This window comes from Triturus cristatus, chromosome 9 (genome assembly GCF_964204655.1).
Source record: "Triturus cristatus chromosome 9, aTriCri1.1, whole genome shotgun sequence".
NCBI lineage: Eukaryota > Metazoa > Chordata > Amphibia > Caudata > Salamandridae > Triturus > Triturus cristatus.
The window spans coordinates 738,107,686-738,134,802 of record NC_140592.1 but is presented as its reverse complement, the minus strand read 5'-3'; the positions used below and the strand labels follow the sequence as shown (position 1 = coordinate 738,134,802).

The following is a 27,117-nucleotide window of genomic DNA, read 5'->3' as shown; positions in this document are numbered from 1 at the left end:
AACATGTTACCAAATTACAAATTTGTATTGATACACACCAAAAAGCATTTTACCAGTCAAGAATTACCCGATTCTGCAAATCGGGCCGTTGCAACCGGTAAAATTCATGATACATGTGACCTTTAGATGTTAAATGGTCGACATGGGGATACCAAGAACAAAACGGGAAACAACCTTTACAACGAAACTTTGACAACGCGTGCAGTTACATCGCGGATTGTACAACGAACGCGATGTAACCACGCGATGCCATTACAACCCAAGTCTTTACATCGACTTGCGCTAGATGGCGTGCTAACATTACAAATAGTGTAGTTTACTATCCCAACACCTTCCCTACTGTTAAGTGGACTGGAGTTGGAATAGTAAATTACGCTTTTCTAATGTTAGCACGCCATCTAGCGCAAGTCGATGTAAAGACTTGCATTGTAATGGCATCGCGTGGTTACATCGCGTTTGTTGTAAAAACCGCGATGTAACTGCACGCGTTGTAAACACACGCGTTGTTACGTCATACATCCGAACAATACAAAGGGCAAAAGAACAGTCAGTTCTTGAGAATGATAATAATAGGTAAGATTGAAATATAAATAGAGATTCATATATTGGAAGGCCAGCAGTAGTCCACAATATGATAGTAGAAGAGGAAACCTTGTAGTCGTACTTATGCAAGCGCTTCACCTGCCCACATAGAAGTAAGCACTATATAAATGTTGCAATACAAGGTTCAAGCTCTCAGATACAAGTGTTGTGTATGGAACCATTCGAAGAGCAGAGATTTTAGGTTTTCTTGAACACATAATAAGCAGATATACTTCTGATGCACTCTCTTGGACAGAGAGATTGAGTTCCATACCCTAGGCACACTCTCAGAGAAGAAATGCTTCAGAGTCCTTGATTTCTTTCAAAGATGGTCTTTCCAGATGCAAGGAGCCTGAGTTCTAAAGTTGTCACCGACCACCCGCGACTGACAGCGTCTGTGTGAAATAATACAGGAGCTAGAGTGAAGTGGCTTGGGAGTAGTGCAGGCAAGCTTATAGTCACTGTGTATCTGAGTGGAGAGTTAGTTAGATGTGATTACAAAATTGGGATGTGGTCACATTTTCTTTTCCCAGAGATCAGGCTACCTTCTGCGTGTAAAGCATCAATGCATCAATGTATATTTTGGGAGTTTCTTCTAATGATGACTTTCTGTAGGCACACTGCTGCAGTTGTGGGAAAAAAATGATCAAATTTATTGCATACAAATGTTATATATACTAAATTTGATAAGGAAAAACAACATTTCTGTTGTTTCTATTCTTTATTATTTCACTAACATTGGGCAAAATATTGTCAAACAACACCGCCTGGTAACACTGAAGGCAAATAAACTGCATCAACAGCTGTCTTGAGCACCCAAATGGGGGATGTCCTGGGAAAGAGACAATCCAAGCCGCTGACCCAAACCCATCTTCCCTACTTTGTGGACCTAGAGACGATGGACAATTTTATGGGAATGAGGTTCTGCCCCTTAAAGACAAAAAAACAGCACCTGCCAAACCTAGGAAAATGTTATGTATGTAATTAATCTTCAATAACCCTAAACAGCAGTGCAAACAATCCCATGGGGTCCTCATTGTCTCACAAATCTGCACCATCACACCCAAAGGGAGAGAAAATGGAGCAAAGACGCTAAATTAATACTCTTGACCAGTCAAAAAAATAAAGGATTGTAGATGATAAAGTCATCAGTAGGTATGATGTCCACGGGGAGCAGGTCTTTGGGGTACGGGATCAGGAACAAAAGAGTGATCAGCATCTGCTGCGGGGGCTTCCAGGGCATTAACTCTGAGTATCGCTTCCCACTACCACCAGATGACCAATTGTCCAGGCTGCAGTGGTCGGCTGAGTCACAGCGCTACTCCTGAGCTGGGCAGCCCCTCCCTGCGTCATTATAGAAGGCCACTGGAATTATGCGGCAGGGGCGGCCCAATTTATGTGGCAGGGTTGACTAAATTATGCAGCACAAAAAGGCAAATTATGCGAACTACTGCAACACATTTTGTGATAGTATTGCTTTATTATTTTGACATTTTTGCACCTGCTAACACTGTCTGAGCACAGGTTGCACCTCATTAATAGAAGTTTAACACGCAAATTTAGCAATAAAAAACCAGAAAGGTGGCCAGTCAACCTTTACAAAGGGCCTTCAACTGTGCTGCAACACGTGTAGCTACGTTTTTGGTAACTTTCAAATCTTTTGAGCTAGAAACAATTTTTTTTTGTTAAAATCTGCAGATTATGCAACAGATGATTGATTATGTGGCAAATGCAACAAATCGATAATTATACGAAAAACACTGCAGCTGCACAATCGCATAGTTCCGGTGGCCCTGATTCATAGTGCTGGGTGAAGCACTAGCTCGGCCTGTGTTCTGTCTCAGTCATTGTCTACGTATGACTGAATCCAAAGAAAGCTGGTGTTCATAGATTGTCTTCCCTTGTGGGTTGGCATCCTCTGAGCGTGCGCAGACCCACTTAATTCCCTAGTACTCCTCATGTGTTGCGCCCACCCCTTCCTCGATGCAGCAATTGCTTACAGGTCTACCCAGCAGCGGCTCCCCCAAAAAACAGCAGGAAAGGGAAAATAAAGGGGAAAAAAACCAAACACTCATCTTATTTTTCCTTTCCTGCTGAGTCTTGGGGGCGAAGCCTGGTGGTGACAGGCACTGAGGGGAGTAGTAGTGCGCATGATAGTTTGGCCGGCCGTCTCAGGCTGGCCAAACCATCATGCGCAGTGAAAGCTCTCTCCAACCCAGCAACGCACAGACTTACAGTCTGTCCTGGAGCGCACATCAAGGGCGCTCAGACCAGTCCATAAGCTGCTCACATGCGAGAGCAGCTTCAGGATTGGCCGCAGGGCATTCTGGGAGCCTGTGCCTTCCGGAAGGTGAAGAGGAGTGCGAGGGGACAGCTGCAGATAAGCTTTTCTAATTTCTTAGTTTTCTTTTTTATTATCGCCCCCACGCGACCCCTAGGGCCCCTTCTCCCTCCTTCCCTCCCATCCGCCGCCCGCATACCGGCCGCTCCTGGGTCTCCCCCTTTCTATCTGCCATTATCACTCTTAGACACCCCTGATCTGGTGATAGCAAAACTACAAAGATGCACTCCACTCCGACCATCATTCAATGCACTTTTCACTGCACTGGTTCTCCTATTGTGCCGAAATTCTGTTTAATGCACAGTCGGTTCTTCCATAAGATGAATCTAGGCAACTGCTTTATGACACCACGAGCAGTGGTAACAGAAAGAGACATCCCACTTGGGAGCAGAAAATACAACTTTTTTCTGTAAAAGGGGAGTGGATGTGAAAGTAGCAAAATGCATTTTTACCCTTGGCACCACAAATCCTTGCAATATACTGAAAAGGCTTCTAGGCATAATTTTCACTTCCCTAAGTAGAGCCAAATTCCATAAGCTACCCTGCAGTAAATATGAAAACAAATTAAGATTTTGATTCCTTGTATCCATTCCCCAACAAAAGTTTCAATTGTTTATTTTCTGCTAAAATTAAGTGTATTTCGCTTAATTTCTTTGTGTACTTTGCCATCCCTATTTCTACAAGCACCACAGCCACTTCAGTTCTTGTTTTAAGAACATCATCACATTCTGGGGACACTGCCTCTGAAAGCATTTTCCTGCACTAGGATGCCATATTTTTCCTGGGTTAACCATTAACTTATCCATGACAGAGGAAGGGTGAGTGCTTAGACAGCACAAAAGGTGAACGGAATCCTGGATTTAATCTTAACCGCTGGTAATTACTCTGGTTTCTTCGAGTCCATCGTTTTTGTAGATTGTTTATGCCATTAGAGGCAGTGGTCAACCACATGCTTGTCAGTATTAGCCCCACCACATAAGTGAATGTCCAGATGGAACTGCCAGTCCAGATGCCATCTGAATATGGACAGACAGACACCAAAGTCGACCTTGTTGGTCCTAGTCACTGAGGAAAGGTGAAGTCACTGAGGTGAGATGGGTGAGCCACAAGCTAATGAGTCTTGACCACTCCCCGCAAGAAATGATCCAGACTGAACTGCCAGCTTCTCTCTGAATGAGAACACAAGTACCGCCATACTGTTTTTTTTTTTTTGCAGATTTATATCGCACAAACTCGACCCGAAGGTATTTAGGCGCTTTACATGAGCACCGGTTGCTTTATAGACGGGCACGTTCATTTTTTGGTAGGCACGGGGAGATGAAGTGATTTGCCCAGAATCACAGGAAGCAGAGCCGACGCTGAGGCTCGAACCTGGTACCCCAGCTCCAAAGTCTGTAGCTCTGGCCGTACGGCCACAACCTCGCTTTGGGCTTCATCAGTGGGGTGAGAGGGAACAGCTATACGCAACTCGGTCTTGGTCACGCCCCACAGGGGATGTCCAAAACCAAACTGCCATGCCTGACCCCCTTTGAACAGGAACACAAGCTACCCCACAGCACATGCAGCTTAAGACCAGTTTGAGCCTCACCGGGAAGGTGACGGGGATCAACCACATGCCAGGTGGTCTTGGCCAATCCCCACATAGAACAGTCCAGACTGAACTGCCAAGTCAGTTCCTCTCTGAAAAGGAACACACGCAGCCCAGACTGGTTTCAGCCCTGTTGGGCCTCATGAGTAAAGTGCAGTTTAAGCCCTCTGGCACTGCAAGCTCAGGATCAATGTTTGGGCATACCTTTCCCAGTGGCGGCTCTTCCGATATGGCAGAGGAGCGTCGCTACCTGCTGCGAGCACAGCAGGCACATACATTAATAAAATGGTAATAAATACTTTGTATTTTGGTCGCGCTGTTACAGCGTGAGGGCAGGGGGCCGGCTGATTTGTGCAGTCGCACTATTACTGCAGCCCCTGCCAGTGGCAATGTCAGATTGTACAGCTGCTTACAGTCGGCCAATCTGACATGCGCACTTCAGCCTGCGCAATCCCAGGGCTGAGAAACATCCGAGGGATTGCAGCCACAAGCCCCCAGCTGCAAAATGAGCGCTGGGTTGGACTGCACCAACCAAGCCTGCAGCTGCTCTGCAGCTCCAGAATTGGTTGGAATCACGTTGCACAAAGGAGGAAGTTCTTCCTTTCCCTGCTGCCTGCTGGAGTCACCGCCGAGGAGCGAGACACCGGATGTGGCTCTGTGCAACATCTATGGTGAGTTTTTGGGCCATAGCGGCTCACTAACTTTTAATGTCGCCGGCCGTCACTGACCCTTCCACCTTAGGCAGTCTCTCTTAACACAAAAATTGACGAATGGAATTCTTGAATTAATTGCAGCTACTGCCAGCCACTATGGGCTCCATTCCTGTCTATCCAAAGGCCCCTGTTTCCCCATGCCTCCTCCCCTCTGTGACTGATGATGCCAACCCCCTCTCTGTTCCCTCTGTCACCCTCCGAAATGGGTAGTGCATTGGGTGGTTATTGCTACACTCGTATTCGAATTAAAAACTACAATATGCCCCAATGCAGAGTCCCTTGTTGTAAACCCAACAAGCTCTTGAGTGTTCTGTCTGACCCCTGCCTGCACTGCTCACCCCATCTTGGGCACGCCTCCATTGAAAGGGACACTAGTCCACCAAACCGCTAGCTGTATACACTGTGGGGTCTGGTCGAGTCGGGACCATCCATTGCAGCCAGAAATCCATCCACAACTATTCCCTCTTCCCCTCTACATCGTCTGCCAGACACGCATAGAACTCTTCGCCGACACAAACAGAGGTTACTTGCATTTTTTCTTATTACTTAAATATACTTGAATAGTGCAGCGCACCAATATGAATACTTCTCACAATACATGCGGGCATATATAAGAAACACTATTGTTCCTTCTCAAAAGATACTGGAACCTTCTCTCCTTTGAAAACTCAAATTCCTCCTCTTCCATTGAACCCTCCTTGGCTCTAACTTCCCAATGTAGAAACTTAAAAATCTCCAAATTCTCCCCTTTCCTTAACTTCTCCTTTGTTGAAGCCATCAAGATTGCTGAAGAGCTTAGTAATATGTAAGGTAACTTCCTATACTTTCTCTTCTTGCCCACTTTCTTCTTCCTGTGTCACCTGTATTTCCCGTTCCAGTCATCACTATGTTGCCTACTAATCCTTCCTCCACTTTTACATTACGCTTGTTCTCCTCTCGAATTTTAGTGGCTTTGCCGTGGCCAGATACATATTTTCCTTTTTGTAAAAGAACTTCCTTATCCATGCTACTGTCCTTGCTACCCACTCCAATTGATTGAGACATTACTTGCACAACACCAGAACTTTTTCCCCATCTTACCTTGCCTTAAGATCTGGGCCTGCACTGAAGCCTACTGTCCTCCTAAAAGTCTCCTGTCCTCCAAAACCACTCTCAGTAAAGGCACAGCTGTCCACACATTCTGCGCCTGTAAAACACTAACTACCCCTTTTCTCAATTAAACCCCAGGACTCGCTACCACCTCAAGTCCTCAGACCACCACTGACCACTCTTCTTGCTTGTCCTCAAGTGTCCCCTGAACCAACTCCACAAACTCCTCTTCTTCCACCTTTTCATCCCCCCATCTTAATCTCAGTCTTGGCCATCCCCTCATAATCCAACCCTTTTGCCTCCACACCACTAGGACCTTGCAATTCTCCATCATCTACCCCATAATCATGTCGCTTCAATCCATAGTTTGATGCCATCTTCGTCAAGGCGCATGCTCCATACCTTCCTCGACCTTCGTTTTACCCGTCCTGCGGACCATCTCCTGCCTTCTTTCTGGGGCAGTGGAGCCACAAAGAACTTTCCCAGCTGGTCTGCCCCTCCTTCACTTGTCAACAGGTCTCATCTTTCTTCAGCTTAAATCCGTCATCTGGTCACCAGCCTGCTTCACCTCTCTCTGCTTATCTTCCCCTTCTGACTCACAGTCCACCCTCACACACTTCTCACCTTTTTCTGACTCTCTTCTCCTCTACCCCTTGACTACACTGCTTTCTCATCACCCAGGATGCATAACCTCTTACCGCCATCTCCTCCCTATCCTCTATCTATTATGCACTCGCTGTCTTGCTTCCATCTCTCTCTCCCACCCTCACATCCCGAACTGGCCTTTTGCCATCTACTTCCCCAAACTCGCTTTCTTGTCCTTTTCTGAGGTATAGTAGTTCAGCTCCTCATTTTACATATCAATGCCCTTTCCTCTGATCCACTTGTTCCCTCCCACCTTTTCTCCCCTACCTCTTCACTCGCCATCACTTAAGAGAAGGGCCTCCACTTACTGGAGCGCTTGCCCTCTCTTTGGTCATTTCAGTAAGGACCACAGTCCTTCCATGCTTTCTCCTGCTTCTGTCTGTTGGTCCCATACAGACGTCACGCTTCTCTGTGCCTCTGCATCATTTGAGGTTGGCGTTGTTTGAAACAACACCACCTTGTTCCCTGTTACTCCTCTCTTCTTGAATCCAGCTAGAAGCTAAAGACCTGGCTTTTCAATTTGCAAACCTACCGTAGGCAGGGCTAGGCCCACACACTTGCTCAGTGCCAAGATATCCTCACAGGTAATAGTGCGCTTTACAAATACACAGAACATTGAAAAATACATTAGTTAAGCGCATGGCTACCCGAAGGCATCCCAGCGCTAAGAACGGCAAGTAGTGGAAGTCAGCTGAACTAGGGAAATAGCCAGGTTTTTAACAATTTACGAAAGGCAAGATGGTTAGGTTCCTTTCGTAGGTGAAGAGGGAGAGTATTCCAGAGCTTAGCTGCATTGAAAGAAAACAAACGACCCCCACTTCTGTCTTTCCTAATCCTAGGAACAGTGGCAAGGTGCAGGTCATCTGATCGGAGGTGTCTGTTAGCACGGTAGGGCTGAACAATAGAGTGACTGATGGCCGGGCCCTTTCCGGAAAACGACTTGTGGACAATACACATTGCCTTGAAATGAACTCTTTCCTTGATAGGGAGCCAGTGGAGAGACTTAAAAGCAGGTTTTGCTGGTTGGTGTTTCGGGATATCCAGAAGGATTCTGGCTTCCCAGTTTTGTACCATCTGAAGTTTTGAGAGGATTGCGCATGGGGCTCCTAAATAAAGGGCTTTCCTGTAGTCGACACGCGACAAAATAAGTGCCTGGACCGTGAGTTTCCTTTGCCGTGAAGGGAGGACGGGAAGAACCTTATGAAGCATCTTTAAGATGCCATAACATTAGTCCGCCACATTACGTGCCTGGACCTTGAAAGTCAGGTCTTGACCAAGCCATATACGCAGGCTTTTTATCTGGGTCCTGGGGGTCAGGACTGGGCCCAGAGTGGACGGCCACATTGTGTGAAGATCAACGGGGGACAAGTTCCCAAGAATCATCATCTCCATTTTTTCCTCCTTCAATTTAAAAAAGGAGTCATTCATCCATTTAACTACCCCTTCCAAGCACGGAAGAAGGCTGGGAGGAGAGTTATGGGCATGGTTGAGGCCCACCATGAGTTGCGTGTCGTCTGCATAGGTCACTATGTGTATCCCAAATGGCAGCACAATCTGCGCGAACGGGTGCATATAAATGTTAAATAGGGTGGGACTCAGGGGTGACCCCAGGGGAACTCCACAGCGGAGTGGCACCTGTTTTGACACCACATTGGCCTCAAAAACCTGGAAGGATCTATTGCCCAGGAAGGATTGCAGCCATGCCAGGGCGGCCCCAGTCACCCCCACTCTTCTGAGTCTATGGACCAGGATTTGGTGGTTGTTCGTATCAAAGGCTTCACTGAGGTCAAGAAGAATGACCACAGTGATGCCTCCTGCGTCCAAGATGTTTTTAGACTCTTTGACTACTCAGAGCAGGGCCGTTTCTGTTCCTTGAAGTGGGCGGAAGCCCGTCTGGGACGGGTGAAGGAGATTATGCGTCTCTAGGAAGGCGGACAGCACAGCATTAACATGTTTTTCTGCTATTTTGCTGATCCCTGGGAGAAGTGAAATAGGACGATAATTTCCCAGCAGAACATAACATACCAGCATGCACCTCACCCACTGTGCTCACCTCCAGCTGCACATATGCCTTGCCCTTGGCCTCCTGCTCCATGCAGCTATATTCCCACCTCCCGGGTCGTGACTCCAACACTCAGGTAATTCTCAGTGTACCTTCGATGTTGCAGCACTTCCTCAGTTGCCTGCCTGACCTTTCCCTGCCTGTATAATAACTTGAAGGGTGACCCTTACCATTTGCCCCAGCCTATCTCCGTCCTCCACCAAAGGACAGCTGCAACTCCTCTGATAAGATGGAGGAGTGCCGCCCCACTGCTTTTTGAGCAGTGCGAAAAGGAAAAATAAAATGATAACACAATGTTATTATAATTTTCTTTTCCTTACTGAGGTCATTTTACTGGGCGAGGTGGGGCAGGGCGGGACTGGGCTGTTGTGACAGCCAGCAGGGGAAGGAGTGGTTGTCACACTTAAGTGCGCATGACGGTTTGCCATCTTGGGCCGGCCAAACAGTCATGTGCACTTAGCATGCTCTCCACCTGGCTGTATTGCACTCCGGTGTGGAGAACATACACAGCCTCCCACTCCCTATCTGAGCGCCGAACCAGGGCACTCTGACCAATCACGACGCTGCTGTCATGCTGGTGGCAGCAGCATTGTCATTGGCTTAGGGACGTTTTGGAGCCTGCTTGCTTCAACAGAAGAGGACAGTGGAGAGGTGACGGCCGACAGCCAGATAAGTGAATTATTATTGTTTTCTAACCCCCGCCCCATCTGTTTCATTCCAAGTCACCGCCACTGGCCAAGGACCCTTTAACCTCGGGCCTCTTAACTTTAGACTTTTGCGGGGAGCACGCTAGGACTGCTGCTGCCACAGCCTCTGTGGATCTCCGTGGGGGCACCTTCTACACCCAACACCTTTCTGCATATACACCCACAAAGCTAGCAGGTCTACCCTCCCACCTCCCGGAGCGCCCAAAGCATCTCCAGTGCCTTACCTTGCCCACCTGATATACCTGATGTACAGTGCTCCATGGCAAACAAATCTACCGATGCTGAGTGACCGCCTACTACAAGGGTGACCCGTAACTTCGTGACCCCTTGGTAGCTACACCTCCTAACGTGCCCCCATAGCACTCGTAGCCTCTCCTGGACTGCAACACCCTCCCAAAAAATCCAGGGAGCAGTTCTCCATCTCAGGTGCCCTAAGAACCCTCTTCTATGTTTAACAGAGAGCCCCACGGTTACCGTGGAGCCAGGAAAAGCGTCACCTCACTTCACAAAACGTCACAGAACATAAATCCGCTGCTGTGCAGCTTTATTGGCAAATTGGCGCGTAATTCACATTATTTTGGATGGTGAACTCTGAAGTTTTACAAGTCTCTCCTGATGTTTTGCTGCAGTGTTCCTGCACTGTTATGGCTTTTAAAAGTTTTCTCTCTTCGGCTTTTGCCATTAAAATGACAGTGGAGAACGGGGAGGGGGTGGGAGGATAGCGGATTTATTCTCTCAATTATATAGTTTACTGAGAATACATGAGCCAAGGGGTGGTAAATCACATTAATTCTCGGTCCTGGTAACATTGTTGTACACTGCTCCACAGGTTACTGATTCTAATTGTTTCCAGGGGGATTTGAGTAGGGACTGTTTTGCCCAAAGACCATTTTAACAAGCATTGAGGAGGCCATATGTTATGGTTTTTGAACAGTGTACAGAGAAAATGTTTTTACTAAGCTTCAGTAAAAGGCAAGGCAGGTATAGCAGGGGCAGCAGCAGTGCAGGCTTTTTCTAACATAATAAAAGCAGAGTTGACCAATGGGAGTGTGAGTGTCAGTGTGTGTGTGTGTGTGAGTGTTTGTGTGTGTGTTTGTGTGTGTGTGTACGTGCATGTGTGTGTGTGTGCATATGTGTGTGACTGAGTACAAATGTACGAAAGACTGCGAGAGTGATAGTGAGAAGGAGAATGTTTAAAACTATGTGGGAGAATCAGTGTCTGCGTCAGTATGTTTTTATGCCTGAGTGTATGTGTGTGATGCTTGCAAATATGATGCTGGCCTGGCATGCTGGAGCTTATTCTTGCCTTATGGATAAGAGCATTATTGGAAATGCTTGGGAGGTGTTACCCGTGGCAGAATTCAGGCCCTGACATGCTGCAAGTGCAATCATAGAAACATGTTGGAACTGACATTTGAGGTAATTCTTGTCATAAGAGACCTTGTACTCGTTTTTCATGGGGTGCTGATGGGAAAATGCGAACGATTGTATACTGGAGGACATTTTTAGTGGTACCCATGACTATGGGTAGAGTGTCTATCACATAATTCTGGCGCTAGCTTACTGTACGTAATCCTTGCCATAAGGAGCTCACGCATAAAAAAATTGCATTGTTGGCATATTGAAAGTCATTTTTGACTTATGATATTTGAGAACAAAAAAATGGGTTCTACTTCTAGGAAAGACCAGGTGTCCCTGGCACACCAATAAAGTGCTGGTGTATTTAATGAATGGCCTTTCGGGGTCCATTGTGTTAAAGGAAATTTGACCGAAACTTAAAAAGAAAAATTCTCATGGGGTGGAGCCTACTCTCCCCGAAACCACCTACAAGAAGTCTGTCTACCCGATTTGCTCGCTGGAATTCAGGGGAAGTATCACACCCCACCTCTTACAAAGATCTTTAGTTGCCACTGATGATCGGAATTGGCGGAGTGCATAGGAGACAATGTAAGAGTACAGCTCGCACTGCGTCTGCAGAAAGAACAGGAGCAGGGATCTGGCAATGAAGTAACAACGGGGCATATCATCAAGGGCCGGCGATAAATATCGCAAAGCATGCTTAGCGCTTGCATATTTATCGCCGGCTATCTCTGGAATTTATCGCCCAGTTAGCGCGTTATCAACAACGCGCATCGCCGAGGCGATAGAAATTTCAGAGTTAGCTGCCAAATGTGTGATTATCGCTGGAAATCCAGCGATAATCGCACAATGATTGGCGATGCGTTGTTGATAGGGCAGGGCAGACTTAGCCATTATATTCACCTTCCATTGGATATAATGGCTAAGTCAGATTGAAAGCAGGCGTAGGAAAAGTAGCGACAAGCGCGGTTAGCTCTACTTTTCTTATCGCCATGCAAGTTAGTGGGAGGTTTGTTGATAGGAGAAATGTCGGTTAGCGACATTTCTAACGTTATTTTTGTGTGGAACGCCCACTTTGCATCTCATTAGAGATGCAAAGCTGGGCGTTGAGGGAAAGGACGCTAAGGCAAGGATTCACGCGATAGCGTGCCCTTGCTGATAATGCAATAAAATTATCGCCGCTTTTCGCCCGAAAATGGACGCTAAAGCGGCGGTAATTTTATCGCCGGCCCTTGATGATATGCCCCTACATTGTCTAATCTTAAAATGGACAAGATTGCTTGCATTTCGAAAGTGGCTCAACTTGTCACTCTCTTCTCTTACCTGTAATTGTTCCTGAATTAAAGTCAAAATTGGGCCATGCGGTCCAGGCTACACCAATAACTCTCTGAATCTGGCTCCTATGGCTGAAAGAAGCTGGTCGTGTGTGGCCTGCTGCAGTAGGGGAGAGCGAACTGAGACCGAGGGATGGTGCGAGAGGAAGGGTGGGCATGAGGCTGCTGGGGCTTCTGCAACTGGCCTGTCTGTCGGCGCACTGGGATGGGAGGGCAGAGCAGACTGCTTATTCTGCACAGTAAACATGTAAATGCACAGAAGCCTTAGCTGCATTATGGGAAATGCCACGGCCATTTTGAACAGACGAACATCCTTCCTGAGAAGCTCTATTCACTGATACAATTAGCCTAGCAATAAAAACATAGTCCACACTGTAATTAATGCACACAGTGAGCATGTCATGACGCTTTATCAATATTATCCGCCAATGCTATTACAGCATGGTAGAGAAGTCCTCCCATTGCAAACTCGCACATAATTATGTATTTTTAGATGACTGAACTCCATTCAAAAGCCAATAGGAGTATAAGAAGCACTATTTCTCGATGGCAACGTGCACCATCTGCGAAATAAAATAAACTCTTGCAGGTTCTTTTTCACATTTGCTTTCTCCCTTTGTCACAATTTTTCCATCTTTCTCTTCCCCCTTTTGTGTTTTTTTCCAGACTTTTGTTCTGAAGCAAAGTCTAATGAGACAAAATAAGTACAGGACACCAAAAATGAGTGCAAGTGGGTTCCACTTACAACCACCACCTCAAATTAAGCACTACCAAAAACCCTAATATTTTGAGACCTGTATTTAAGTGCAGCCTCACCCATGAATATTTTGCAGCATCCCATTGTGTGAACTAAAATTGTAACATCGACATGAGCATTTTCTGGACTTGAAATGATAAATATTTCACAAGCAGATAGTCCTGCCACAAAATGAATCAGGGAATTGGTAAAAGGGGTGTTGCTAATATGCTTTTTAAAGAGCACTGTGAGTAGCTTAGGAACAGTGTCAAATTTATGAAAATATGTTTGTTATAATATCGGGTTTGTCCAATATGTTTAAATTGCACAGTTTGTCACTTCTTTCTTTCATAGTGTCTTTAAGGATAGTTCTGACTCCTTTCTGGAAAAGCTTTTCCTGCCTTATAAGTGGAAGCGACTGACCCCTCCCCCCCCCCTTCCCCACACCCTGAAGTTTGGGTCTTGTTGCACCCATGATTCATGCATACCACTCTTTGGAGAGTCAAGGTGCAATGACTTATAGAAACCCAAGCAAAATGCCATTTTGCCCTTGGGAGCACCCTCCTCTCCCCCACCCCCCAATGACAAATTAGCTTTTCCGAAGTAATTTCTTGGAACGTGCTGCTCTATTATGGTCATTCGCAGCTGCCTTCCATGGCCTTCATAGGACATTTGCCCGGAGTAGTGCCCAAACAGCTCACTTGGGGTCAGATGTACGACCATGTCATTTAGCGAACTGAGCTCAATTGCGAGTCGCAATGTGCGAGTTACAATGCCATGTACAACAGTGTCTGAGACACTGTTAGCGATTCCTAATGGGGTCGCAAATTTCATGCCTCATGCATATTAATGAGGCACTCGCAATTTGCGACCCCATTAGGAATGGCTGGCCCTCCCAGGTATGGTGGCCTGCTGGGCTCAGCAGACCTCCATGTCTGGAACTGCTTTTAAATGAAGCAGTTTTTTTAATGCAGCCCATTTTCCTAAAAGCAAAACATTCTTACATAGGCCTCTGACTCGCTATTCCTATTTGGCGAGTTGCAAAAAAATTGCGACTCGCTAAACAGGGATTGTAAATGGCCCTATTAGATTTCACATTCGCAAACGTGTCGCAAACCTGTTTGCGCATGCAAAATAGGGTCATACATCTGATGCTTGGCATCTGCATAAGATGCACTATATAAATGCAGTCTGTCAGTCAGTGAGCAGTTTAATGGTAGACGAGGCCTTAGGACAGCCGCTGTAAACAATATTTACTCGCCAATAAGCGTCCAAGAAACCAATGACGACCCCATGACGCGGGAAATGGCATGACAGTAAACATAGCGGCGGCACTGAGGTTAATGATCACCTCAGCAATGGCCGCGTCTTCGCTTCAGGCGGTAGAGATTGAAGAAACGGAAAGTGAATGAGCGCGGGTGCAGTAGAGGGGCGTCATGTACCCCCTCACCCCTTTTTAGCAGCTACAGAGGGGATGGGGATCTATGGGCCTCTTCTACCTGCAACTCAGCAGACACATGCTCAGCATTAACTCTGGAATGCAGGTCCAGGTCGATAGAAGAGGAGGCAGGAGCAAAGAAAAACGACAGCTGGTTAAATAGAACAGGGAAAGAATGAATACTGGAAGGAAGGGTGAAAAGAAGGAAGTATGGATGAATGAATGAGTATGTGGATGAATGAGTGAATGAAAGGACGAGTGAATGATCGATGTCTGGACAGTGAAAGGATGGCACAGTAAAGGGATAGGTGGATGGATGGGTGAGTTAATGAATAGGTGGAAGGACAGGGGAAATGATGGCAGAGTAAAGGGATGGATGAATGGATGTATGGGTGGAAGTGAATGGATAGGCAGATGACAGTTGAAAGGATGGCAGAGTAAAGGGACAGATGGATTCGTGGATGGACAGTTGAAAGGATGGCATGGATAAGGGGATACAAAGATGATTGAATGGATGGCAGAGTGGATAGATGGCAAAGTGAAAGGATGGATGGGAAAGTGATTGAACTAATGGATGGATGGATTAATGGAGAAATGGCAGAGTGGATGGATAGTAGAGCGTATGGATGGGGTGGATGGATGGATGAGTGGCAGAGTGAATGGATGGATGGCAGAGTGGATTGATGCATGTCAGAGTGAATGAATGGATAGTTAGGTAGTAGAGTGGATGGATTGATGGATGAATGGCAGAATGGATGGAGGTAGAATGGATGAATGTATTGATGGAAGAGTGGATGAATGGATGGATGGAAGAGTGTATAAAGGCTGGACAGAGGGATGGGTGGATGGCAGAGCGCATGGCAGAGTGGATTGATGGATGGCAGAGTGCATGAATGGAAGGATGGCAGAATTGATGGGTGGATGGCATAGTGGATGGGTGCAAAGATGGCAGGAGGGATGGATGGATGGATGGATGGGTGGATGGATGACAGAGTGTAGGGATGGATTGATTGTCTAGATGTAGATTGTCAAAATGGGTGGATTGTAGAGTGGATGGATGGATAGCAGAGTAGATGATCGATGGATGGATGAATGGATGGATAACAGAGTAGATGGATGGAGGAGTAGATGGATGGATGGGTGGCAGAGTGGATGGATGGCAGTATGTATGTATGGTTGAATGGATGGCAGAGTGATGGATAGATGGATGGATGGCAGATTGGGTGAATGGATGGATGCATGAATGGATAATGTAGGGAAAGATTGAATGATGGATTAAAGAATGAATGGATGACAGAATCTAAAGGTGAAATAGTGGTTATCAGTAGGTGGATGGAAGGGAAAAAAAATGAATGGATAGATACATGGATGGAAGGGACAAGAAATCTGTTCTATGGGGGTTCGGCTCACTTGCTTTGCTTGCTTGGTGGCATCAGCGCTTTAGTTCAAAGTTGGGGCATTTTTCATTTTCGGCCTACTCCCTTGGACAGAGTGGCAGCCTTCATCTCACAGAGCCAGAGGCGGGAACAGGGATGGACTGTTAATAAGATGTTTACGATTCAACCCACCTCATCCCGCCTGTCGGATGCAATTTATGACTCTGGGAGGAATTGCAGGACCCGGCAGAATTCATCACATTGAATTCTCTCTTAAATATATCTATCCCTTGGACTGGATAAAAAGACAAGTGGTCAAAACCACAGATGAAGCTCTGCTGGTTGAGATGTGCCACAATGAGAGTGGGCGAGGCCCATCGTTTGCATGAGGACCATCAGGGGATGCACCAACATTGTTCAGGTATGCCCTCACTGTACTGCAGACATTATATCGCATGACAATAATATTGCATCCTTTATCAATAAACTAACAGCCTGGTATGTATGGGTGAAAGCAAAATGGATTGCATACTTAGCTGCTGAAGTAGGTATGTATGGACTTAAGAACAGTATTCATATACATGCCTTGTGATGTGGTGGGAGGCAGTGTAGCTGATGCAGGCTTGCTGTAGGTTGAGATGACCGAGCTCGATAAAGCATCATAAAACCATTTTTCTCTGAAGAGATCTTTATGTCTAGCACACACCACACTACGGATGTTCTGCTTGTGCGAAAACTAAACTAGGCTATCATTGCAAGGTACACAGAGATCTCTGCAACAGGTGCTCAACACACTCGGCTATTTGACAGGTTCGCTGGTTGGTTACAGACACTTTATCCATGTTGCTGGGCCCAATCTGGAGTGCCTTGCTAGACCACTGGCAGGGGCAGCTTTAGGGCAGTGCGATCAGTGTAGTTGCACTTGGTGCTGACCTGGAGGCAGGGTACTGACCTAAGGGGGACACTGTGTTTAGCAATAATTTAAGATTTAAAAGCACATGCTGCAGAATTCCTTATGCGTGCAACTTTCAGGCAGCAATAAAAATGTCAAGATAACCCTTGTGAATAATGTTCCTGCTAGAGAGCGAGAGGTCGGAGTTTTGTCTAGTCTCAGGCGTGACTCACCATAAAGCAGCGCAGAGGGTTAATATCCGTGCTGCAAAGAACAGATCTGTATTTTATGTGGCTAGCTGAGTGGATTAGTAAACCCAGCCTTTGCCAGCGGTTGAAAAAAAATGAAATGTATGTGAGAGAGGGGCTATGTAGTGATGAGGGGAACTTTTGCTGGGTGATAGTCAGGGAATCTGAGACGGAGGTCATGGGGGGGGATGGTGTCAAAAAAGATTGTTGCACTGGGTGCCACCAGCGCTAAAGTCAGCCCTGACCACTAGAGAAATTGCTAAACAATAAAACCGAAGGCTATCATTATGATTTTTACGATCTTTTGGCAGCTCAAACCAGCCAGACGTTACCTGGAGGAAAAGGCCTAGTAAATACCGGCATATGCGGATTTTGGTGCAGTAAACACCAAAAAGTATATGGTGTACCCCAGTTTGGTCCAAACAGGTAATAGATGCCCTTAATTGCATTCTATAAATTCTGAACCCCATGGTGTCGTCGAGGATCTACATCAATAAAATTATATGTGCTAGCTGACCTCAGTCAAATTAACTTTGATAGGGGGATGAGGGTGTGCCAGTCCAGTTACCAGTTGTTAAGGAGTCCCATTGTACGTTTTGCACTGTTGCAGTCTCTAGAGAGGCCATAGTTTAAATGGTCAAAACTTCCCCTGTACCATTGCAGAGCAGGCTCTATTCTTGTTATCAGTAAGCTAACTGGTGACTTTCTCTCACCTTTGGTTCTCTACTCTTAGTTCCCTCTTTCTCATTTCAGCAAGTTAAGGAGGCGATGGGGGCTGGCGTGGACCCAGTGGCCAATGCCACCAACGGCAGCAGCACCCACTGGGACGTTGGCAGCGCCTTCTTTTTTGCTGGAACCATCATCACCACCATCGGTGAGTACCTGGGTGAGGAGGCCGGAGGATACACCTCTGTGACGTACTGGGAGGGGCAGTGTATGTTGTGAAACACCAGGATAACCACAATCAGAGTAATGCACAACTAGGTCATATATTGTGCACTTCTAAAACATATATCGCACACTATTAGGTCATGTGTCCTGCAGCACTAGGCTCACTATATGGAATGCACAGCTAGGTATTTTGTTCTGTGCTTCTAAGATCACCATGTACCCTTTGCTTTTGGGCTGTGGGTCATACAAGGCTCAGGTTAGGTGTTTGTTCTGCACCACTGAGGTCACCATGTGTCCTGTACTTCTGGGCTCAACATGTATCTGTCACCATTGGGGTCAACATGTATCCTACCCCACTTGCGTCAATGTGTCTTCTGCACCGCTAGGGTCAACATGTGTCCTGCACTACCAAGGTAAAAAAGTGTTCTGCACCACTACAGCCAACATGTCCAACACCCCTAGGGTTAACATGTCCCCTGCGCCACTGGGGTCAACATGTATCCTACCCTACTCAGGTCATCGTGTTTCCTGCACTGGTAGAGTCAACATGTGTCCTGAACTGCTGGGGTGAAAAGCGTCCTCCACCAATAGAGTCAACATGTTCCACACCCCTAGGGTTAACATGTTCCCTGCACCACTGGGGTCAAAATGTATCCTACCCTACTCAGGTCAACATGTCCCCTGCACCCCTAGGGTCAACATGCGTCTTCCACTACTGGGGTGAAACGTGTCCTGCACCACCAGAGCCAACATGTGCCACACCTCTAGGGTTAACATTTCCCCTGCACCACTGGGGTCACATGTATCCCACTCCACTGGGGTCAAAGTGTCTCCTGCACTATTAACGTCAACATGTGCCCTACACCACTAGAGCCAGTATGTCCCACAACCCTAGGGTTAACATGGCCCCTGCACCGCTGGGGTCAAAATGTATCCAACCCTACTCAGGTCAACGTGTCTCCTGCACTGGTAGAGTCAACAAGTATCCTGCACTGCTGGGGTGAAAAGGGTCCTGTACCACTAGAGCCAACAAGTCCCACACCCCTAGGGTTAACATGGCCCCTGCACCGCTGGGGTCAAAATGTATCCAACCCTACTCAGGTCAACGTGTCTCCTGCACTGGTAGAGTCAACAAGTATCCTGCACTGCTGGGGGGAAAAGGGTCCTGTACCACTAGAGCCAACAAGTCCCACACCCCTAGGGTTAACATGTCCTCTGCACCACTGGGGTCAAAATGTATCCTACCCTTCTCAGGTCAACGTGTCTTCTGATCCGCTACACTGCTGGGGTAAAAAGTGTGCTGCACCACTAAAGCCACCATGCGCCACACCCCTAGGGTCAACATGTCCCCTTCTCCAGTGGGGACAACATGTATCCTACCCCACTCAGGTCAAAGTGTCTCCTGAACTGCTAGGGTCAGCATGTGTCCTGCACCACTAGGGACAACATGTTTCTTGCACCACAAGGGTCAACATGGGCCATGCCCCACTTGGGTCAACATGTCTCTTGCTCTGCTACTGTCAACATGTGACCAGCCCATCTCCTGAACTACTAGAGCATAGATACTCACAAACAATGTCCCTGGGCCACAAAGTACGTTTTTTGGTGTACCCGAGGGCTGCATTGATGCCAGCGGGGTCAGAGTGGGTCTTTGCAGGGGGAGGATAAATGGGGAGTATAGTGGGCGTAGGGGAACAAAGCATGTACATGGTGTGGCCAGTGAGTCATGGTGTTATTTTGAAGGTTTCATCCATGCTGCCCCCTAAATTAAGCCCCTAGTCTCTTGAAGAGGCATAGATTTGACAATACTGTGCTATGCTGTATCTGAATCACTGTACTTCTACCGCACCTTGGGGTAAGTCTTCTCTACTTGCTATCACTACATTGGGAGTCAAGTGTAAACAGGAAGTAACTTGATTATTAAATTGGAATGAAATACGATTGAACAATGTGAAACCAAAATATCTGGTATCAATCCCGGCTTCCCCACTTGACCAAATTGTGTGATCCTAGGCAATTGTTTTATTTCAGTTTGCCTCCTTTTTCTTCATGATCACATATTAGCACTTTAAAACACATGAGTCCATGATATGCGCTGTACAAAACATTTTCTTGTGTTTGGTTTAATAAACTAGAATATAGTATAATAACAACACAGGCCACCCAGAGGGTTTCATGTGACAACTTATTTGCCCTTCAGTTCACTCTTGGCATTGTTGTTAGGGTGGGAGGGTTTATATGTTTTATTTTTTTTAATTACTTTAAAAAAATGCTTTTTAATACATTGATATAATCTGATGTAGTAAGTAAGAGTGGACGGAGTTAACGCAGTTGCACTACGTGGAATTCCGCGGAGTTGCAAAAAAATCTCCTGGCAATTCTGCGGAGTTCCGCTCCGCCCTAGTTGGGACAGATGATTTCTTGCATCAGGCCTCTCTGCTCATTGTGAGTGCAGAGGCCGGTGATGTTCTTTTCTACGCAGCTTCCCAATTGGTGACTCGCTCTCTTCTGGCTCTCCACGCTTTCAGGGAAGGTAGCATGCTACCTCCATGCTGTTCTGGGCCAATTCCTCCTGTGATTGACAGGGACGGGCCCACAAGCCACCAGCCATCTCTGTAATCGGTTTGCTTTTATCAGGCAGACTACTTTAAAATGCGCTTTGTCTGCTGCCTATAATCCTGTGCTCTACACCTTTATGTCCACAATCCTTTCTACTATAGCTACAACCCTTAAATGCATTTTTCAGTATTTAGGCCAATCCTTCCTTCTATTGTAACAGGATCCGCTTTTTTGTTGATAAATAAACCAGATTACCATTCCAAGGTACATCTTTTCCTGGACTAAGCAAAGCAGGCTAATGTGTAAAATGGTTGTGAATCAGTTGCTGACAACTGCAGAGCAGCCCAGCTGATGCATTTGCTGGTGATGTCTCCAGTATTTCCTTGAGAGATGGCACATATCACCAGAACACCGCTTTGCCTTAGACTACAAGTCCCAGAGTGCACTGCGATGCATAAGGAGTCCAGGAACAGAGAACCCTGCTCGCACCCCCACAGCCTGGGAGATTCACGGAGCCCTCGGGCTCCTGCCACAGGTCACCCCCATGCCACCCTCACCCGGCAGAGTCTCTCAGGCTCCTTCCACAGGTCACCCTTCCCATGACACCCTCACCCGGATGAGTCTCTCATATGAAGCGCAGCAGGGCCAGCCTCAGGCAGTGCTGCAGGCATGCCGGGGGCAGGAACCAGGCCTGGGGCAGAAGGGTGCATCCTTTATGTGTGTCCCACGATACTGGGTGGTCTGGTGCTCCTCCAGGGAGGGAAAGGTACTGCCCCTCTGCAAAGGAAGAATCAGAAGGAGGGCATAACATGACACACAGCAATGATGTCATCATTAGCATCCTGCTTCTGCCTCAGCACTGTTGCTCCACAAGAAAGGCAGAAGATGGATGAATCCACCGTGCCATCAGAGGCTGAAATCGAGGTGGCCTTTGAGACATTTTGTGCGGGAGGGAGAATGCCTGCAAAACAGGTGGATGAGCAGTGGGGTCCACAGGGAGGCCATGAAGAATGGCTAAAGTTTTTGGAGCGGTGACTGTCAGTGAGTCCTCCTCTCCTGTCTTAGGGACGAAGAGTGGCTGCATTAATGTTGGATGTAGGGGGTGGGGCCAGGCGGCAGAATCAGAGTTTTTTCGCGGAGCGTGGATTGGGAAAACTCCGTAAACTCCACTGGGGGAGCAGAGTTCACCGCCCACCCCTAGTACTAAGGTGAAACACTTCTGCATATTAATGAAATACACTTATTTATGACCAAACGTGAGTCCCGTGCTCTCCATGCCACTCGAGTCAAACTAGCCTGGCTGATATGGGGTATTACCCTGAAACACAGGATGCTTGTTTACGGTCCTAGGAAGACCTGACTTGGCAGTTCAGGCTGGACTGTTCCCATGGGGAGCAGGGTCAAGACTTATTTGAATGGCTGTGTTTAAACTGGAATGGCATGGGGAGTAAATAGACAATGGATTTAGGCCCAGATCTCTGTGGATCTCTGACATAATTTCGACAGACAGAAAATCGACCTACAAATATATCGCAACACAAATATCGATGTCAAGAATATCGGCATCCTATCTACAACATGGTAAGTGCAAAAATATCGAAAATTAAATATCGATGTCAAAAATATCGTTAATAAAAATATCGTTTTTTTAACTTTAAAAATGTATGTAAAATAAACCAAATAATACTTATAAATTATATAAACATAATTAAATATATTGTATAATATTTAAAATGTATAATATATATAATTTAATAAAACTTTAAATAAACATATACATATAATATATAATATATATACTTACTTAATAATTAATTTTAATAATAATTTCTGTAACGTATAAATGATTAAATGTTTTAAAAAATTACCAATACATCTATACACATAAAACAATAACATCAATAAATATTTAAAAATTACATATAGCAAATAATAATCAATATTTTTAATTTAAATAATTTTTATTATTAATGATATATTACAATAGCTAAAATAATACAAAACATATTAAATATCAGACACAATAAAACTACTAGTCCAACTCCAACAAAAACAACAGTAAGGAAAATGTTGGATAGCGTAGGGGTAAAAATTACTATTCCAACTCCAAAGAGTGCAAGAGTAGGGAAAGTGTTGGATAGCGTAGGGTTAAAATTACTATTCCAACTCCAGAGAGTGCAATAGTAGGGAAAGTGTTGGATAGCGTAAGGGTAAAAATTACTATTCCCACTCCAGAGAATACAACACTAGGGAAAACATTGGATAGCGTAGGGATAAAAATTACTATTCCAACTCCAAAGAGTGCAACAGTAGGAAAATCGTTAGATAGCGTAGGGGTAAAAATTACTATTCCAACTCCAGAGAGTGTAATAGTAGGGAAAGCGTTGGATAGCGGAAGGGTAAAAATTACTATTCCCACTCCAGAGAGTGCAACAGTAGGGAAAGTGTTGGATAGCGTAGGGAAAAAAATTACTTTTCCAACTACAGAGAATGCAACAGTAGGGAAACCACTGGATAGCATAGGGGTAACAATTACTACTCCCACTCAAGTGATTCCAACAGTAGGGAAAGCATTGGATAGCGTAGGGGTAAAAATTACTATTCCCACTCCAGTGAGTGCAACAGTAGTTAAAACGCTGGATAGCTTAGAAGTAAAAATTACTATTGCCACTCCAATGAGTGCAACACTAGGGAAAACATTGCATAGCGTAGGGGTAAAAATTACTATTCCCACTACAGAGAATGCAACAGTAGTGAAAACGCTGGATAGCGTAGGGGTACAAATTACTATTCCCACTCCAGTAAATGAAACAGTAGGGAAAGCGCTGGATAGCATAGGGGTAAAAATTACTATTCCCACTCCAGTGAGTCCAACAGTAGGGAAAGCGTTGGATAGCGTAGAGGTAAAAATTACTATTCCCACTCCAGGGAGTGCAATAGTAGGGAAAGCGTTGGATAGTTTAGAAGTAAAAATTACTATTCCCACTCCAGGGAGTGCAATAGTATTGAAAACGCTGGATAGCTTAGGAGTAAAAATTACTATTCCCACTCCAGGGAGTGCAATAGTAGGGAAAGCGTTGGATAGCGTAAGGGTAAAAATTACTATTCTCACTCCAGAGAGTGCAATAGTAGGGAAAGCGTTGGATACCTTGGGTGTACAAATGACTATTCCAACTCCAGAGAGTGCAATAGTAGGGAAAGCGTTGGATAGCGTAAGGTTAAAAATTACTATTCCCACTCCAGAGAGTGCAACAGTAGTGAAAACGCTGATTAGCATAGGGGTACAAATTACTATTCCCACTCCACTAAGTGAAACAGTAGGGAAAGCGCTGGATAGCGTAGGGGTAAAAATTACTATTCCCACTCCAGAGAGTGCAACAGTAGTGAAAGCGCTGGATAGCGTAGGGGTACAAATTACTATTCCCACTCCAGAGAGTGCAACAGTAGGGAAAGCGCTGGATAGCGTAGGGGTAAAAATTACTATTCCCACTCCAGTGAGTCCAACAGTAGGGAAAGCGTTGGATAGCATAGGGGTAAAAATTACTATTCCCACTCCAGTGAGTCCAACAGTAGGGAAAGCGTTGGATAGCGTAGAGGTAAAAATTACTATTCCCACTACAGAGAATGCAACAGTAGTGAAAACGCTGGATAGCGTAGGGGTACAAATTACTATTCCCACTTCAGTAAGTGAAACAGTAGGGAAAGCGCTGGATAGCGTAGGGGTAAAAATTACTATTCCCACTCCAGAGAGTGCAACAGTAGTGAAAGCGCTGGATAGCGTAGGGGTAAAAATTACTATTCCCACTCCAGAGAGTGCAACAGTAGGGAAAGCGTTGGATAGCATAGGGGTAAAAATTACTATTCCCACTCCAGTGAGTCCAACAGTAGGGAAAGCGTTGGATAGTGTAGAGGTAAAAATTACTATTCCCACTCCAGGGAGTCCAACAGTAGGGAAAGCGTTGGATAGCGTAGAGGTAAAAATTACTATTCCCACTCCAGGGAGTGCAATAGTAGGGAAAGCGTTGGATAGTTTAGGAGTAAAAATTACTATTCCCACTCCAGGGAGTGCAATAGTAGGGAAAGCGTTGGATAGCGTAGGGGTAAAAATTACTATTCCCACTCCAGAGAGTGCAATAGTAGGGAAAGCGTTGGATACCTTGGGTGTACAAATGACTATTCCAACTCCAGATAGTGCAATAGTAGGGAAAGCTTTGGATAGCGTAAGGTTAAAAATTACTATTCCCACTCCAGAGAGTGCAACAGTAGTGAAAACGCTGATTAGCATAGGGGTACAAATTACTATTCCCACTCCACTAAGTGAAGCAGTAGGGAAAGCGCTGGATAGCGTAGGGGTAAAAATTACTATTCCCACTCCAGAGAGTGCAACAGTAGTGAAAGCGCTGGATAGCGTAGGGGTACAAATTACTATTCCCACTCCAGAGAGTGCAACAGTAGGGAAAGCGCTGGATAGCGTAGGGGTAAAAATTACTATTCCCACTCCAGTGAGTCCAACAGTAGGGAAAGCCTTGGATAGCATAGGGGTAAAAATTACTATTCCCACTCCAGTGAGTCCAACAGTAGGGAAAGCGTTGGATAGCGTAGAGGTAAAAATTACTATTCCCACTACAGAGAATGCAACAGTAGTGAAAATGCTGGATAGCGTAGGGGTACAAATTACTATTCCCACTCCAGTAAGTGAAACAGTAGGGAAAGCGCTGGATAGCGTAGGGGTAAAAATTACTATTCCCACTCCAGAGAGTGCAACAGTAGTGAAAGCGCTGGATAGCGTAGGGGTAAAAATTACTATTCCCGCTCCAGAGAGTGCAACAGTAGGGAAAGCGTTGGATAGCATAGGGGTAAAAATTACTATTCCCACTCCAGTGAGTCCAACAGTAGGGAAAGCGTTGGATAGCGTAGAGGTAAAAATTACTATTCCCACTCCAGGGAGTGCAATAGTAGGGAAAGCGTTGGATAGTTTAGGAGTAAAAATTACTATTCCCACTCCAGGGAGTGCAATAGTATTGAAAACGCTGGATAGCTTAGGAGTAAAAATTACTATTCCCACTCCAGGGAGTGCAATAGTAGGGAAAGCGTTGGATAGCGTAGGGGTAAAAATGACTATTCCCACTCCAGAGAGTGCAATAGTAGGGAAAGCGTTGGATACCTTGGGTGTACAAATTACTATTCCAACTCCAGAGAGTGCAATAGTAGGGAAAGCGTTGGATAGCGTAAGGTTAAAAATTACTATTCCCACTCCAGAGAGTGCAACAGTAGTGAAAACGCTGATTAGCATAGGGGTACAAATTACTATTCCCACTCCACTAAGTGAAACAGTAGGGAAAGCGCTGGATAGCGTAGGGGTAAAAATTACTATTCCCACTCCAGAGAGTGCAACAGTAGTGAAAGCGCTGGATAGCGTAGGGGTACAAATTACTATTCCCACTCCAGAGAGTGCAACAGTAGGGAAAGCGCTGGATAGCGTAGGGGTAAAAATTACTATTCCCACTCCAGATAGTAAAACAGTTGGGAAAGCACTGGATAGCATAGGGATTCTATAAACACAATAACCAATTAAATAGTTATTAATAAAAAAATAGCATGTTAATAATTAATTTACAAAATAATTATTATTAAATACCAATTATTTAAAAAAAATATTTACATAAATAACTTTGAATTACATCCCACACTATTCCCCCTTTAACACACAACACACTACACATACAAAATACACAATACATTTAAATATCAATGTATCTATTATTTACAATTAATAATATATTCTTTATAATTAATATAGTTATTATTTACTAATTTATACATATTAACTACCAAATTACAATTATTCACAAATTAATTATTAATTAACAATACATTAATTAGCAATAACAACAAATAACATGAAATAATAAATTATTTATATTTACTATATTTAACGTACTAATAACAATTAATTACCAATTAATAATTAATTAACAATTAATTATTATTAATTACAAATAAATCAAAATTATCATTAATTATTGTAATTTAATTACATGCCACCCTATTCCCCTATAAACCCACAACCCACTACACATAAAAATTCACATAATTATTTTAATCATCAATTAATCACTTAAAAAAAATTAAATCACCAATTAATTAGTAATTAACAATTAATTAATTAACGTTACCAATAAATTAATATTAATCTTAAACTAATTATAACTTATATAATTAACCAATTAATAAAATTAATTTACAATTAATAATTAATTAACAATTAATTATTCAATTGATATATTTAATTTACAATTAATAATTAATTGACAATTAATTAATCATAAATACCAATTAAACAATACATATTAATTCATTAATTAAATTACTTCCCACCCCATTCCCCTATAAACCCACAACCCGCTCTGATACTAAAACGCTAAATTAAATCTTAAATAATTATTAATCTCTAAACATTTATTTTTAAATGTATTAAAATACATTACAATAATCTTTAACATACAAATAAAATACATTACACTAATAAAATATCGATATTATTGACATCGAAATTT

At 44.7% G+C, this 27,117-nt stretch overlaps 1 protein-coding gene across 2 annotated transcripts in view; it reads left to right on the top strand.

Annotated features, from left to right (window-relative positions):
* Positions 1-27,117, top strand: part of LOC146798684 (potassium channel subfamily K member 4-like) — a 387,504-nt gene that overhangs the window by 295,234 nt on the left and 65,153 nt on the right. For both annotated transcript variants that reach the window (XM_085627995.1, XM_085627996.1), the window contains exon 3: positions 17,864-17,984. In XM_085627995.1, the coding sequence (XP_085484121.1) occupies positions 17,864-17,984 (121 nt within the window). The remainder of the gene's footprint in view (positions 1-17,863; positions 17,985-27,117) is intronic.